At 43.4% G+C, this 17,545-nt stretch overlaps 1 protein-coding gene across 1 annotated transcript; it reads right to left on the bottom strand.

The window, feature by feature from the left end:
* Positions 1-4,517: 4,517 nt before the first annotated feature.
* On the bottom strand, positions 4,518-12,151 carry LOC121585903 (adenylate cyclase type 3; the record flags this gene model as incomplete). The annotated part of the gene is made up of 13 exons (XM_045220719.1): positions 4,518-4,941; positions 5,115-5,196; positions 5,432-5,700; positions 6,002-6,118; positions 7,297-7,384; positions 7,471-7,632; positions 9,315-9,457; positions 9,913-10,032; positions 10,403-10,568; positions 10,959-11,117; positions 11,403-11,530; positions 11,748-11,859; positions 12,009-12,151. Coding segments are annotated over 13 exons (1,866 nt in total), but the record flags the coding sequence as incomplete, so codon positions are not given.
* Between the last annotated feature and the right edge of the window lie 5,394 nt (positions 12,152-17,545).

Below are 17,545 nucleotides of genomic sequence, written 5' to 3'. Positions count from 1 at the left end.
GTCGGAAGTTTGCATACCCTTAGGTTGGAGTCATTAAAACTAGTTTTTCAACCACTCCACAAATTTCTTGTTAACAAACTATAGTTTTAATGACTCCAACCTAGCTCCTGAGTGGCGCAGTGGTCTAAGGCACTGCATCGCAGTGCTAACTGTGCCACTAGAGATCCTGGTTCGAATCCAGGCTCTGTCGCAGCCGGCCGCGACCGGGAGACTCATGGGCGGCGCACAATTGGCCCAGTGTCGTCCAGGGTAGGGGAGGGAATGGCCGGCAGGGATGTAGCTCAGTTGATAGAGCATGGCGTTTGCAACGCCAGGGTTGTGGGTTTGTTTCCCACGGGGGGCCAGTATAAAAAATAAATTAAAAAAAGGTATTCACTAACTGTAAGTCGCTCTGGATAAGAGCGTCTGCTAAATGACTAAAATGTAAAAAAAATGTAATGTAAATGTTTTGGCAAGTCAGTTAGGACATCTACTTTGTGCATGACACAAGTAATTTTTCCAACAATTGTTTACAGACAGATTATTTCACTTAATCACAATTCCAGTGGGTCAGAAGTTTACACAATTCCAGTGGGTCAGAAGTTTACACAATTCCAGTGGGTTAGTATACACTAAGTTGACTGTGCCTTTAAACAGCTTGGAAAATTCCATGGCTTTAGAAGCTTCTGATAGGCTAATTGACATCATTTGAGTCAATTGGAGGTGTACCTGTGGATGTATTTCAAGGCCTACCTTCAAACTCAGTGCCTCTTTGCTTGACATCATGGGAAAAGCAAAAGAAATCAGACAAAATAAAAGTTGTAGACCTCCACAAGTCTGGTTCATCCTTGGGAGCAATTTCCAAACGCCTGAAGGTACCACGTTCATCTGTACAAACAATAGTACGCAAGTATAAACACCATGGGACCACGCAGCCGTCATACCGCTCAGGAAGGAGACACGTTCTCCTAGAGATGAACGTACTTTGGTGCGAAAAGTGCAAATCAATCCCAGAACAACAGCAAAGGACCTTGTGAAGATGCTGGAGGAAACAGGTACAAAAGTAACTATATCCACAGTAAAACGAGTCCTATATCGGCATAACCTGAAAGGCTGCTCAGCAAGGAAGAAGCCACTGCTCCAAAACAGCCATAAAAAAGCCACACTACGGTTTGCAACTGCACATGGGGACAAAGATCGTACTTTTTGGAGAAATGTCCTCTGGTCTGATTAAACAAAAATAGAACTGTTTGGCCATAATGACCATCGTTATGTTTGGAGGAAAAAGGGGGGACGCTTGCAAGCCGAAGAACACCATCCCAACTGTGAAGCACGGGGGTGGCAGCATCATGCTGTGGGGGTGCTTTGCTGCAGGAGGGACTGGTGCACTTCACAAAATAGATGGCATCATGAGGAAGGAAAATTATGTGGATATATTGAAGCAACATCTCAAGACATCAGTCAGGAAGTTAAAGCTTGGTCGCAAATGGGTCTTCCAAATGGACAATGACCCAAAGCATACTTCCAAAGTTGTGGCAAAATGGCTTAAGGACAACAAAGTCAAGGTATTGGAGTGGCCATCACAAAGCCCTGACCTCAATCCTATAGAACATTTGTGGGCAAAACTGAAAAAGCGTGTGCGAGCAAGGAAGCCTATAAACCTGACTCAGTTACACCAGCTCTGTCAGGAGGAATGGGACAAAATTCACCCAACTTATTGTGGGAAGCTTGTGGAAGGCTACCCGAAACGTTTGACCCAAGTTAAACAATTTAAAGCCAATGCTACCAAATACTAATTGAGTGTATGTAAACTTCTGACCCACTGGAAGAAATAAAAGCTGAAATAAATCATTCTCTCTACAATTATTCTGACATTTCACATTCTTAAAATGAAGTGATGATCTTAACTTATCTAAGACAGGGAATTTTTACTAAGATGAAATGTCAGGAATTGTGAAAAACTGAGTTTAAATGTATTTGGCTAAGGTGTATGTAAACTTCCGACTTCAACTGTGTGTGTGTGTGTGTGTGTGTATATATATATATACATACACACACACACACACACACACACACACACACACACACACACACACACACACACACACACACACACACACACACACACACACACACACACACACACATACATACATACATACATACATACATACAGCCTTTGGAAAGTATTCAGACCCCTTGTCTATTTCCACATTGTTAGGTTTCAGCCTTATTCTAAAATTGATTTCCCCCCTAAATCTACAAACAATACCCCATTATGACAAAGCAAAAACTGATTTTTATAAATTTTGTATTAAAAATGTATTAAAAATAAAAAACTGAAATATTACATTCACATAAGTATTCAGACCCTTTACTCAGTACTTTGTTGAAGCACCTTTGGCAGCAATTACAGCCCCAAGTCTTCTTGGGTATGACGCTACAAGCTTGAGTTTCTCTCATTCTTCTCTGCAGATCCTCTCAAGCTCTGTCAGGTTGGATGGGGAGCATTGCTTCACAGCTATTTTCAGGTATCTCCAGAGATGTTAGATCAGGTTCAAGTCCGGGCTCTGGCTGGGCCACTCAAGGACATTCAGAGACTTGACCTGAACCCACTCCTGCGATGTCTTAGCTGTGTGCTTAGGGTTGTTGTTCTGTTGGAAGGTGAACTGTCGCCCCAGTCTCAGGTCCTGAGCGCTCTAGAGCAGGTTTTCATCAAGGATCTCTCTGTACTTTGCTCCGTTCATCTTTGCCTCTATCCTGACTAGTCTCCAAGTCCCTGCCACTGAAAAATATCCCCACAGCATGATTCTGCCACCCCCATGCTTCACCGTAGGGATGGTGCCAGATTTCCTCCAGTCGTGACGCTTGGCATTCAGGCCAAAGAGTTCGATCTTGGTTTCATCAGACCAGAGAATCTTGTTTCTCATGGTCTGAGAGTCTTTAGGTGCCTTTTGGCAAACTCCAAGTGGGCTGTCATGTGCCTTTTACTGAGGAGTGGCTTCCGTCTGGCCACTTTACCATAAAGGCCTGATTGGTGGAGTGCTGCAGAGATGGTTGTCCTTCTGGAACGTTCTCCCATCTCCACAGAGGAACTCTTGAGCGCTATCAGAGTGACCATCGGGTTCTTGGTCACCTCCTTGACCAAGGCCCTTTTCCCCAGATTGCTCAGTTTGGCCGGGGGCCAGCTCTAGGAAGAGTCTTGGTGGTTCCAAACTTCTTCCATTTAAGAATGATGTAGTGTGTTCTTGGGAACTTTCAATGCTACATAATTTTTTTGGTACCCTTCCCCAGATCTGTGCCTTGACACAATCCTGTCTCAGAGCTCGATGGACAATTCCTTCGACCTCATGGCTTGGTGTTTACTCTGATATGCACTGTCAACTGTCGCACCTTATATAGACAGGTGTGTGCCTTTCCAAATCATGTCCAATCAATTGGATTTACCACATGTGGACTCCAATCAAGTTGTAGAAACATCTCAAGGATGATCAATGGAAACAGGATGCACCTGAGCTTAATTTTGAGTCTCATAGCAAAGTTTCTGAATACTTATGTAAATACGTTATTTCTGTTTTAAAATTGTTATACATTTGCAAACATTTCTAAAAGCCTGTTTTCACTTTGTCATTATAGGGTATTGTGTGTAGATTGCTGAGGATTTGTATTTATTTAATCCATTTTAGAATAAGGCTGTAATGTAACAAAATGTGGATTAAGTCAAGGGGTCTGAATACTTTTCGAAGAATATATATATATATATATGAACGACCAGCTGACTGAAGACGGAACGGCCGGCCATTCGTGCGGTTGAGTCAGTTTCTGCTGTAACATGGACACTACAACGTGATGAAACTTTGTTGCTCCTTGCTAAAACATGCAAGATGTTGTAGCAAACAAGTATTTTGGTTGCCTAGGCAACACCCCACTCCCTGCAGCAGCAGCACATGCAGTCAGGAGCAGAGGAGAGGACTGACCAGGTGAATCCAGGTGAAAGCTATGATCCCTTATTGATGGCAGCAGTTAAATCCACTTCAAATCAGTGTAGATGAAGGGTAGGAGACAGGTTAAATCATTTTTAAGCCTTGAGACATTTGAGACATGGATTGTGTATGTGTGCCATTCAGAGGGTGAATGGGCAAGACAAAATATTTAAGTGCCTTTGAACGGGGTATGGTAGTAGGTGCCAGGTGCACCGGTTTGAGTATGTCAAGAACTGCAATGCTGCTGGGTTTTTCACGTTCAACCGTTTCAAGAATGGTCCACCACCCAAAGGACATCCAGCCAACTTCACACAACTGTGGGAAGCATTGGAGTCAACATGGGCTAGCATCCCTGTGGAACACTTGACACCTTGTAGAGTTCCTAATGTTTTGTACACTCAGTGTACACTCATGTTTTGTACATTTATTATAATTGTTTTGCTATTCGAACGGTTATAATGGTGAGCACGGTCATTTGGCTGACTAATAACTGTCACCCAAAATTCCATGACCGTCACAGCCCTAGTAGTTACATTGTAGCTACAGGGCTATAAAGTGTTGGTCTCATATGCTCCTAAATGCATTTACAGGGTTACATATTAGTTTCAAGGACACAATATGTGCTTCAGAAGTAGCTAGAAAACATATAGGCCCAATATACAGTATCTCAATCAATTAAACAAATATTTTCAGTGCTACCAATAATTCCTTTTAATTTAGAGCCCTGGGTTCGGTGTGTAAAGTGCCATGGAAACGTATTTGCCCCCTTTCTGATGTTCAATATTTTTGCACCGCATCTACATTACTGACGCTGTCTCACCTCGTCCCTTTTCTTAGAGCCCAGGAAGTGGCGTGCTACGTGCTCTGGCAGCATGTTAGTGACCAGCGCCTCGTTCCAGCGCCTCATCTCATACACCTTCTCCTTCTGCTCATGGACCTCAATCTTCCACAAGAACAGAGTTCGGGCTAGCTTCTCCACCTACAGTCGGGGACAGGGTGGCAGGAGACAGGAAAGAGGTTCAAATAGAGGTGGAGAGGTTAACAAGGATGGAGGAGAAGCAGAGAAGGCTGATGTGGAAAATAGAGAAGGTGGTGATGACTTAGTGAGGTTGGAAGGTAGATAAGTAGTAGACTTCTGCCACAGTAACTTACATGTCGAGAAAAGTAGTAGAAGCTGATCATCATGATGAAGATCATCACGGTCATGGCATATTTAGAGGGAACCAGGTAAGACCTAAAAATAGAGCACAGAGATAATCAGAAATCACAGACATGCGCACATTGTTTACAGAACAACAATATCACACTAAACATGACAATCAGAGTTGGGGTCAATTTAATTTCAATTCAGTCAACTGAAATTCCAATTTCAGTTTTACTAATTGAAAAGAAATGATGACCACACATCCATAAACTGATGACCACCACCTATAACACCACAACAGCCATAACACCACAACCACACCCACCTGTAGTCCTGGAAGCGGGCCATATCGTAGCGGTCAAATATGTCCCTCCAGCTGTAGATGTTGACGATGCCCGTTGCTATGGTGATGAGGAGCATGAGTGTGACCTTGACCATGTGGCTGACCTGCACCAGCATGGTGGTCGCCATGAGTGCCAGCACGGCGATGTAGCTGTAGTACTTGGGGTTGTCCAGACAGCCCTCGGCTCCGGATTGGACAACAGAGGAGGGAGGGGCCATTGTGGCATTTCCCGAGGGACGGGGACAGCTTAGCTACAGGGCGTGGACAGAGAGGGGATAGAGGCCAAATGTCAACGCAAGATCCGAGCCACCACTCAATCGATTTCTAGTGCTTCCTCCAAACTTACCTGGACCCCTTTTTAAAATCCTTGGTTTCACTCCCATCTTGTTGCTTAATTATGAATTTAAAACATTCAACTGCAATGTGTGCTGTTGCATTTGGACAGTGTGCATGCATGTCAATACCAAAAACAGACCTTTAAGTCAAACCCAGGTTTATGGGAAGGCTTGTGTGTTGTCATGCTACTGCAGAATAACGATAAGCGTTTCTCACCATGTCCACAATGTCGGCCATGGTGAGGATGAAGATTGCTGCCATGGCCCACGTGTTCCGTGCCCAGCGGGTGTGGTCGATCCATGTGGAGAAAGACACCAGCCTCTTAGGGAAAACCTAGGAAGAAAAACAACATGTTGGTCATCAACAGTAATATCATTAACCAGTCACCTGAACTACCAGCAATATCTTGATCATCATCATCATCATCATCTTCACCACCATTGTTGTATTGATGTGGTTTTGAGTAATGTTTTACAACAATGACACCTGTGGTATATGTGGGGCAATGGCGGAACAACATTAAAACATGTTAACTCTGATTGATGGTGAGGGTCGTCCTTGCTAGCCGTAACCAACGAAGTAATACAATTGTAATCATCGTAATCATGTTCAGTTTTCAAATGCATCATCAGATGGAAACCATAGTAGGTCAGGGTGTTTGTCGTAGCCTCCCTACTGTTATTTTATTTTACTTCTGCTCTTTTTTTCTCAACACTTTTTTGTTGTTTTATTCTACTTTTTTATAAAAAATAAATGCACTGTTGGTTCAGGGCTGTAAGTAAGCATTTCACTGTAATGTCTGCACCTGTTGTATTCGGCGCATGTGGCCGATAAAATTTGATTTGATTTGGAGTTCATCTGTTTGTGTGTGTGTGTGTGTGTGTGTGTGTGTGTGTGTGTGTGCACGCACACACACACAGTGCACAGATACAGTACATGGGGTTTAAAACCCTTGTGGGCAATGTGGGGATGGGGAGGAGTGTTGCTGTTAGGGTGACAGTAGCAGTCGATAGTGGTAGCTACATAACTACATAGCTACATAATAGCAGTCAATAGTGGTAGCTACATAACTCCATAGCTACATAATAGCAGTCAATAAATGTGACTTTCCATGACCTGGCTCATGAGGTTAGATCAAAAGTGTTGATGCGTGACATAAGAACGAACGTATGGGGTGCTGATTAGACACATTTCTACCTCATTCAGCTTACGTAACATTGGGAGGGTACTGTATGTACACATCAAATGCACAGCACCATGAGACGCTTACCACATCTAAGTTACTTAACTACGGTATGCTGATCCACTATCACAACTACGTTCTTTTTACTCAAGAGGACACCACAACAAATATCTTCATATCTACGGATTTCTTATGTTGTGGAAAATGTTCTATGATAAATTAGGATTTGGCTGTGGGTTAACTGTTGCTCGCTCTGAAAGGATAGCTGCTCTCTGGTTGGATGTTGAGCGAGGTGTGATAGTGGAGCGGGGGGGGAAGGGGCACTCACTCGAGGGAAGATGGCCGCCAGAGAGCAGACGGTGAGGACGAGCAGCAGGACCTCTCCCACAGCTAGGGTCACGTAATTTGCTATCATCCTGTCAACCGCAAGAACACACAGAACATAAGGGAACACGAGACAGAGAGAGAGAGAGAGCGAGCGAGAGAGTTTAGGTAAACTCACCGTGGGTCTATGAGGACCTCCATGGCTGCAGTGAACAGGAGCACTACACAGGAGCAGCTGAAGGCAGCCCCGCTCTGCTTCTCCTTTTCTACAGAGTAGCGGGTCTCCAGCTCAGGGTCCACAAAGCGCAGGGACAGACAGTTGGTGCGTTTCCCCTTCAGACTGACAGGGCAGATGGAGACAGGGTAGAGGGAGGGATCACACGGTCTGTCTGCTCACATAACAGAGGATTCATACCTGGCTGCACATGGCTCACTCACACACCCTCTGCTACTGAGGTGTTTCTCTATGACTGACTATCACACACACACATACATACAGTTGAAGTCGGAAGTTTACATACACTTAGGTTGGAGTCATTAAAACTCGTTTTTCAACCACTCCACACATTTCTTGTTAACAAACTATAGTTTTGGCAAGTCAGTTAGGACATCTACTTTGTGCATGACAAGTCCTTTTTCCAACAATTGTTTACAAACAGATTATTTCAATGTGTCACAATTCCAGTGGGTCAGAAGTTTACATACACTAAGTTGACTGTGCCTTTAAACAGCTTGGAAAATTCCAGAAAATGATGTCATGACTTTAGAAGCTTCTGATAGGCTAATTGGCATCATTTGAGTCAATTGGACGTGTACCTGTGGATGTATTTCAAGGCCTACCTTCAAACTCTACCTTCAAACTCAGTGCCTCTTTGCTTGACATCATGGGAAAATCAAAAGAAATCAGCCAAGACCTCAGAAAAGAATTGCAGACCTCCACAAGTCTGGTTCATCATTGGGAGCAATTTCCAAACGCCTGAAGGTACCACGTTCAGGAAGGAGACGTGTTCTGTCTCCTAGAGATTAACGTACTTTGGTGCGAAAAGTGCAAATCAATCCCAGAACAACAGCAAAGGACCCTGTGAAGATGCTGGAGGAAACAGGTACAAAAGTATCTACAGTAAAACGAGTCCTAACCTGAAAGGCCGCTCAGCAAGGAGGGACTGGTGCACTTCACAAAATAGATGGTATCATGAGGAAGGAAAATTATGTGGATATATTGAAGCAACATCTCAAGACATCAGTCAGGAAGTTCAAGCTTGGTCGCAAATGGGTCTTCCAATTGGACAATGACCCCAAGCACACTTCCAAAGTTGTGGCAAAATGGCTTAAGGACAACAAAGTCAAGGTATTGGAGTGGCCATCACAAAGCCCTGACCTCAATCCTATAGAAAATGTGTGGGCAAAACTGAAAAAGCGTGTGCGAGCAAGGAGGCCTACAAACCTGATTCAGTTACACCAGCTCTGTCAGGAGGAATGGGCCAAAATTCACCCAACTTATTGTGGGAAGCTTGTGGAAGGCTACCCGAAACGTTTGACCCAAGTTAAACAATTTAAAGGCAATGCTACCAAATACTAATTGAGTGTATGTAAACTTCTGACCCACTGGGAATGTGATGATAGAAATAAAAGCTGAAATAAATCATTCTCTCTACTATTATTCTGACATTTCACATTCTTAAAATAAAGTGGTGAACCTAACTGACCTAAGACAGGGAATCTTTACTAGGATTAAATGTCAGGAATTGTGAAAAACTGAGTTTAAATGTATTTGGCTAAGGTGTATGTAAACTTCAAACTTCAACTGTAGATACACACAGGCTGGCAAAATTCAGGGAAGTTTTAATAAATTCCCTGGTTTCCCAAAAATTCCCGGTTGGAGGATTCCCGGAATCAGGAGGGAATAAGCATGAAATCCGAAATCCTCCAACCAGGATTTCAGGATAACCAGGGAATTTATATAAAGTACCTGGAATTTTGCAACCCCACACACACCCTCACTCTCACTCTTTCTCTACTCACGCTTGTACGGTTTCTCTCTCCAGCAGTGCCTCATTGAGCAGTTTGTTGAGCTCCTGTTCGTTCTCTTGGGCATCAATCACCCTCTCAGCCAGGTCCCGCAGTCTTAGCCTCCGCCGAGGGTTGGGGAACGAAGGGTTCACCACCTGGGGTCACAAAAAGGTCATTACACCACACACTGGATGCACCCCGATTCTCCACACTTCTTCTAAAGTGTGCACTTGCACACTCTCTCTCATGGATGTAACAACGGTCAAAACTCTCTCCAGCCAATGCTTACACCAATTCAATGCTTTTAGATCCATGATGGGGAGTGTGCAAGTGCACACTTAATGAGAAGGGGGGAGAATCTGGACGTAGCCACTCTTCATTCAGGTTTGAAGTGGAGAAGGTAGCACACGTTGGAGCAACTCCTGTCTTGGAGACAGCAAAAGTATTTGGAGGTTTTTGTACCAGCCCAGCGCTAACACCCCTGAATAAACAAATCGAGGTCTAAATACAAGACAATGTTTAGTTAATCATTTGAATAGGTGTGCTAAACACTTCTAGGACAGAGTTGCAATCCTGTGTGTTAGGGGTTACAGTAAAGGTCATACGTTACCCGTGTGTCCAGCTCCTCTGGCTCGTCTGGTGGCGTGCAGGCTGTGTGGACACTCCCATTACACTCAGTGGTGTTGATCAACAATGGAGAGTTCCCATTGGACGACATCACAGACAACTTCTGATAGGAAACGAAGAGACAGGAAGGAGGAGAGAAGAGAGAATGTGAGGTGTGTTACAGTTGCTGTGGCGTGTTGACCGGAGGGATCTGGAGGAAAAAATATTGACATTTTTGTAATGCTTTCTTTTACAGCCTGTTGTAAGCTGTTACTTACCTGGTATTTTCACAGTATTAACTAGGAAACTATGCTGGTAATTACCTCAAAATTTAACAAAAGTGGTGACTGGTACCAAAGTTTGTTAAAGACAAAAGTTATTTCTTAGTAACTACTACCTGGTTGTAGAATAAAGGTTTACCGAGGTTTTATCTCAGTGAGACGAACCTGTAAGAATAAAGGTTGAATAAAACTAGGTATTGAGGCAATACTCACCACCCCGTTGATGCCGTTCTTTCCCAGGGGGCCCTTGGGCACCACCACCAGGTAGGAGTCGATGCCCCTCTCCTTCAGGTACTCACAGCGGTCGCCCCCGTTCCCCGGCTCCATATCAAACTCCCCGTGCAGACACTCCATGGTGGCCTGGGAGATGTGCACACGCCTGCCGCAAAGGTCAGGGGTTATAGGTTTGAGGTCAGAGAGCCTGGCCTATCAATGGCAGGCTGGGTGGGAGCTGACCCTATAACCTCCCTATGCAAACTTTAAATGATTCCTGCTGTCACCCTCTTTTTGATATACAGTACATCAACATTTCCTTACCTACTTCATAATTCATGACTTATTGCTAGCAATAATTAATTTTGTATAGGTATATAGGGTTTGTATTGGGCACAAACATATATGACAAATATGAGTTCATGAGGCAGGTCAATCTTGCCTGTGCATCATCTAAGGTTGTAGTAAAGATCTACAAATAGGGTTAGGGAAAATGTAATAACTTAAAACTAATGTAATAACTTAGACAGAGGGGTTTAAACCAGTTCCTTCTTACCCTGGTATTCCTCCCGCCTCCATCTTATTGGCCACGGTGACGTCAGTGGACCAGACGTCATACTGCCACCGCTTCTGTCCCAGGACGCCCCCCAGGACAGTGCCAGTGTGCACCCCCACACGCATGTCCACATCTGTCCCGGTCTTCTCACGAACATACCTATAGGACAACACAGTCACCGTGACACAGAGCCAAGAAGAACCACCCTAGTCAGTGTTTCCCCTACCATTCGATTTGCCTCCAGCACACCACATTATTCCTGCTCTGTGCAAATCTCAAATGACACCCTATACACCACAAGTACAGAACAGATGTGAACACGTCTGAAAAGGAGGTCATTCGGAATACTGAAAGGTTTGGAATTAAAAGCGCATCAAACCTTAGTAAAAAAATATCAATTGCGTACAGTTTCTACAGTCCACATTTCCATTGGGTGCTACTCACGAAATGGCCTCCACCATGGCCAGGCCCATCATGATGGAGCAGGCAGCGTGGTCCTCTCTGTAGTCTGGCAGGCCACAGATGCAGTAGTAACAGTCGCCCAGGATCTTTATTCTCAACTGGTGGTATTTCTACACAGAAACAGAAACACACACACAGTGAGGTAGGGGCTGGAACATACAAAATAAGTGATTTCATCTGTATGTGAAATTATGTGACTACTCATGTAAATGAACTTTAATCTATAAATACATCTATGTTTAAAAGATGAGTATGAATACATGTCCACCAACATACATTTTCAGTCAGTAAGTAATATATTGATGTCTGTGTGTGTGAGTGACTCACGGCAGCCAGCTTGTCAAAGCGGGCAAACAGTTCATTGAGGAGCTTGACCAGCTCATGGGCACTGCATGACGATGACAGCTGAGTGAATCCCACAATGTCTGCAAACAAAATACTGCCAGAGAGAGGGGATACATGCTGTCATCACATCATCCTATTGGATAACCTGCCTCTTTGTTATATAGCATAGTATACTCTATAAGTTATTGTTCTCCTAGCCATAGGTCTATAGACTGTAGATAGAGTCTGGCTACTGAGTCTTACCTGACATTTTCGTGGCGATACATGTACATGGTGTTGAACTGCTGCATCTCCTTCTGTCCAGTCTGACTTGCTTCTTTCTTCTTCATGTCCTGTAACATCTCGTCTGCTATGTGCTTGGGCAGGATGGACAGCAAGAGACGCTCCTGCGGAGGACAGGGAGAGTGGTGAGGTTTCAGTGGATATGAGGAGACTCTAAAGAGCCTCAATAGACGCACGCACAGCTTACAATAAAGGCACTTAATTGTGTGTGATTGGCAGCAGAATCAATCAATGACTCAATCAGAATCAATAAAGATTCAATGACCTAATCAAACCACTTTCTATAACAAAGGAAACTGTCCATTGCCATCCCAAAGCATCCACTTCCAAATTATATCTACTTCTATCACCTTTCAACCAATTGATCTTGGAAAAATAAATACCATAATGAAATAAACATGGATGACTGACTACCATGTGCTCAAACAGCACATTTGGATAGTATTCAGACCCCTTGACTTCTTCCACATTTTGTTACGTTACAGCCTTATTCTAAAATAGATTACATTCTTTTTTTCCTCCCTCATCAATTTATACACAATACCCCATAACAACAAAGCGAAAACAGGTTTTTAGACATTTTTGCAAATGTATTAAAAATAAAAAAACTGAAATACCTTATTTACATAGGTATTCAGACCCGTTGCTATTAGACTCGAAATTGAGCTCAGGTGCATCCTGTTTCCATTGATCATCCTTGAGATGTTTCTACAACTTGACCTGTGGTAAATTCAATTGATTGGGCATGATTTGGAAAGGCACAAACCTGTCTATTTAAGGTCCCACAGTTGACAGTGCATGTCAGAGTAAAAATCAAGCCATGAGGTCGAAGGAATTGTCCGTAGAGCTCCGAGACAGGATTGTCTCGAAGCACAGACCTGGGGAAGGGTACCAAAAAATGTCTGCAGCATTGAAGGTCCCCAAGAACACAGTGGCCTCCATCATTCCTAAATGGAAGAAGTTTGGAACCACCAAGACTCTTCCTAGAGCTGGCCGGCCCGGCAAAACTGAACAATCAGGGGAGAAGGGCCATGGTCAGGGAGGTGACCAAGAACCTGATGGTCACTCTGACAGAGCTCCAGAGTTCCTCTGTGGAGATGGGAGAACCTTCCAGAAGGACAACCATCTCTGCAGCACTCCACCAATCAGGCCTTTATGGTAGAGTGGCCAGACAGAAGCCACTCCTCAGTTAAAAGGCACATGACAGCCCGCTTGGAGTTTGCCAAAAGGCACCTAAAGGACTTTCAGACCATGAGAAACAAGATTCTCTGGTCTGATGAAACCAAGATTGAACTCTTTGGCCTGAATGCCAATCGTCGCGTCTGGAGGAAACCTGGCACCATACAGTGAAGCATGGTGGTGGCAGCATCATGCTGTGGGGATGTTTAACAGCGGCAGGGACTGGGAGACTAGTCAGGATCAAGGGAAAGATTAACGGAGCAAAGCACAGAGAGATCCTTGATAAAAACCTGCTCCAGAGCGCTCAGGACCTCAGACTGGGGGCGAAGGTTCACCTTCCAACAGGACAACGACCTTAAGCACACAGCCAAGACAACGCAGGAGTGGCTTTGGAACAAGTCTCTGAATGTCCTTGAGTGGCCCTGCCAGAGCCCGGACTTGAACCTGATCGAACATCTCTGGAGAGACCTGAAAATAGCTGTGCAGCGACGCTCCCCATCCAACCTGACAGAGCTTGAGAGGATCAGCAGAGAAGAATGGGAGAAACTCCCCAAATACAGGTGTGCCAAGCTTGTAGCGTCATACCTGAGAAGACTTGAGGCTGTAATCAATGCCAAAGGTGCTTCAACAAAGTACTGAGTAAAGGGTCTGAATACTTATGTAAATGTGATATTTCCATTTTTATTTTCTATAAATTTACAAACAAATCTAAAAACCTGTTTTTGATTTGTCATTATGGGGTATTGTGTGTAGGCTGAGGGAAAAAAAAGTCAAGGTGTCTGAATACTTTCCAAATGCACTGTACATGTGACAATCACATCCCATGGTATGTATTAGAGATACGAAACCGCAAAATACTAATCCTTGTTGAATTAAGATACATTTTTTAGTACATGCTCCTACTCTGATTTAGCCACTGTCTCCTTTATTCCTGACCCAGAGTTGGCTCTAGAAAATGTCTCCTCCATATTTATTCCTCAAACAGATAAACAAGCCCCTTTTAAACAATTCAGAGTCAAAGATAGAAAACCAAGGGTTAGATCTTCAGAGCTATCTGAGGTCATTCAGATGAGAAATCAGGCCAAAGCAAGGAAATCGGACTGGCAATCTCTCAGACAATTGCGAAACAGATGTACTATCTCGATTAAGAAAGCTAAATCAAGCTACTTTTTAAGCTCTATCTCCGACTCTGCTGGTGATCCTTCAAAATTTTGGAAAACAGTAAATGCACTTAAACGTACAAATTCCTTTTCTTCCATGGTCCTGTCTGACTCTGGCATCATAGTTGAGAATAATGGGATAAGTGATACTTTTAATAATACGTTTATCTTGGCAGGCTTATTATTTGCGAGAAATTGTGGTTTAATTGACCCTGGTCAGTCAATCAACTGCTCTTCCTCTGCCAGCCTCTAGCTGACTTGATGGCTAACCCATCAACTTCTAGTGAATCTTTGTTTTCATTTCAACAATTTACTATCTGTGATGTGCCCAGATGCCTTGCTTAAGACTGGTTAAAAAAAATCCACTGGGGCTGATATTCTTGATCCATTTTTTGCTGCAGCTCTCTGCCCCCGATTACTGAATCATTAACACATATTTTTAACCTGACAATTATATCTGCTACTATCCCCAAGGTTTGGAAGGCGGCCCATGTACTCGGCTGCATCCCTAGTTATAAATTATGTGGTTAACTGTATGGATAAAAGGCAACATTGTGCTGCCCACTTCATTGACCTGTCAAAGGCTTTCGATACTGCTGATCACTCATTGCTAATTCAGAGGCTTTCCTCAATTGACCTAGACCAGATTGCATGTAACTGGTTTAAAAATTACTTGACAGATAAAACTCAGTGTATCTACTGATGGTGTTAAATAAGGTTTCCTGGATATTACGAAAGGTGTCCTACTGGGGTCGATTCTGGTCCTGTACTTTTTACATTAACAATATCAACAAAAAAATTGTACCTGCATTTGTATGTCGATGATACTGTTGTGTGCTATTGTCCCCACAGTTGACCAGGCTCGATTTGAACTACAGTCTGCCTTCATTGTATTACGGAAAAACTTTGACCTGGAATTAGTATTGCATGCAGGTAAAACTAAGTATATGTTGTTCTCTAGAGCACAGAAAAATAACTCTGATGATTTAAGCGTGTAATTTGGATGGTGTCCATATTGATTGTGACCCTGCTTACAAATATCTGGTTATCTGGATAGATTTAAAGCTGTCTTTTAAAAAGCATATTGATGAGTTAAGAAGCTGAGAATAAAAGTTGGCTTCTTCTATAGAAATAGGTCCTGCCTCTCACTAAATAGTAGAAAGCAGATTATTCAGTCGACGTTTCTATCGGTCCTAGACTATGGCGACATAATTTATATGAAGTCAGCTGCCACTTCATTAAAGCTGTTAGATGCAGTTTATCATAGCACACTGTGCTTTATTACGGCCAACAATTTTTGTACTCATCACTGCATTTTTTTCTTCATTTATTAGGATCCCCATTAGAAACAGGTAGTCTTACTGGGGTCCGACAGAAAGTTGGTTGGACCTCTTTGATGTCATGTAGGTTGATACATTGCTATGTTTTTATTTAGAAAGCCCTTTTACAACAAGTCCGACTGTACCTAACTTCTTTACTGAACTTTAGACATACGAGTTACCACACCCGGTCTCAGGGATGGCTAACTCTGGAAATTCCTTTGGTTGCTACTGAGTTACAGTGGGGAAAAAAATTATTTAGTCAGCCACCAATTGTGCAAGTCCCACTTAAAAATATGAGAGGCCTGTAATTTTCATCATAGGTACACGTCAACTATGACAGACAAAATGAGAAGAAAAAAATCCAGAAAATGACATTGTAGGATTTTTAATGAATTTATTTGTAAATTATGGTGGAAAATAAGTATTTGGTCAATAACAAAAGTTTCTCAATACTTTGTTATATACCCTTTGTTGGCAATGACACAGGTCAAAAGTTTTCTGTAAGTCTTCACAAGGTTTTCAAACACTGTTGCTGGTATTTTGGCCCATTCCTCCATGCAGAGCTCCTCTAGAGCAGTGATGTATTGGGGCTGTCGCTGGGCAACACAGACATTCAACTCCCTCCAAAGATTTTCTATGGGGTTGAGATCTGGAGACTGGCTAGGCCACTAAAGGACCTTGAAATGCTTCTTACGAAGCCACTCCTTCGTTGCCCGGGCGGTGTGTTTGGGATCATTGTCATGCTGAAAGCCCCAGCCACGTTTCATCTTCAATGCCCTTGCTGATGGAAGGAGGTTTTCACTCAAAATCTCACGATACATGGCCCCATTCATTCTTTCCTTTACACGGATCAGTCGTCCTGGTCCCTTTGCAGAAAAACAGCCCCAAAGCATGATGTTTCCACCCCCATGCTTCACAGTAGGTATGGTGTTCTTTGGATGCAACTCAGCATTCTTTGTCCTCCAAACACGACGAGTTGAGTTTTTACCAAAAAGTTCTATTTTGGTTTCATCTGACCATATGACATTCTCCCAATCCTCTTCTGGATCATCCAAATGCACTCTAGCAAACTTCAGACGGGCCTGGACATGTACTGGCTTAAGCAGGGGGACACGTCTGGCACTGCAGGATTTGAGTCCCTGGCGGCGTAGTGTGTTACTGATGGTAGGCTTTGTTACTTTGGTCCCAGCTCTCTGCAGGTCATTCACTAGGTCCCCCCGTGTGGTTCTGGGATTTTTGCTCACCGTTCTTGTGATCATTTTGACCCCCACGGGGGTGAGATCTTGCGTGGAGCCCCAGATCGAGGGAGATTATCAGTGGTCTTGTATGTCTTCCATTTCCTAATAATTGCTCCCACAGTTGATTTCTTCAAACCAAGCTGCTTATCTATTGCAGATTCAGTCTTCCCAGCCTGGTGCAGGTCTACAATTTTGTTTCTGGTGTCCTTTGACAGCTCTTTGGTCTTGGCCATAGTGGAGTTTGGAGTGTGACTGTTTGAGGTTGTGGACAGGTGTCTTTTATACTGATAACAAGTTCAAACAGGTGCCATTAATACAGGTAACGAGTGGAGGACAGAGGAGCCTCTTAAAGAAGAAGTTACAGGTCTGTGAGAGACAGAACTCTAGCTTGTTTGTAGGTGACCAAATACTTATTTTCCACCATAATTTGCAAATAAATTCATTAAAAATCCTACAATGTGATTTTCTGGATCTTTTTTCCTCATTTTGTCTGTCATAGTTGACGTGTACCTATGATGAAAATTACAGGCCTCTCTCATCTTTTTAAGTGGGAGATCTTGCACAATTGGTGGCTGACTAAATACATTTTTCCCCCACTG

This window comes from Coregonus clupeaformis, unplaced genomic scaffold, assembly GCF_020615455.1.
Source record: "Coregonus clupeaformis isolate EN_2021a unplaced genomic scaffold, ASM2061545v1 scaf5219, whole genome shotgun sequence".
NCBI classification, from domain to species: Eukaryota; Metazoa; Chordata; class Actinopteri; order Salmoniformes; family Salmonidae; genus Coregonus; species Coregonus clupeaformis.
This window is presented reverse-complemented; position numbering and strand designations above follow the sequence as displayed.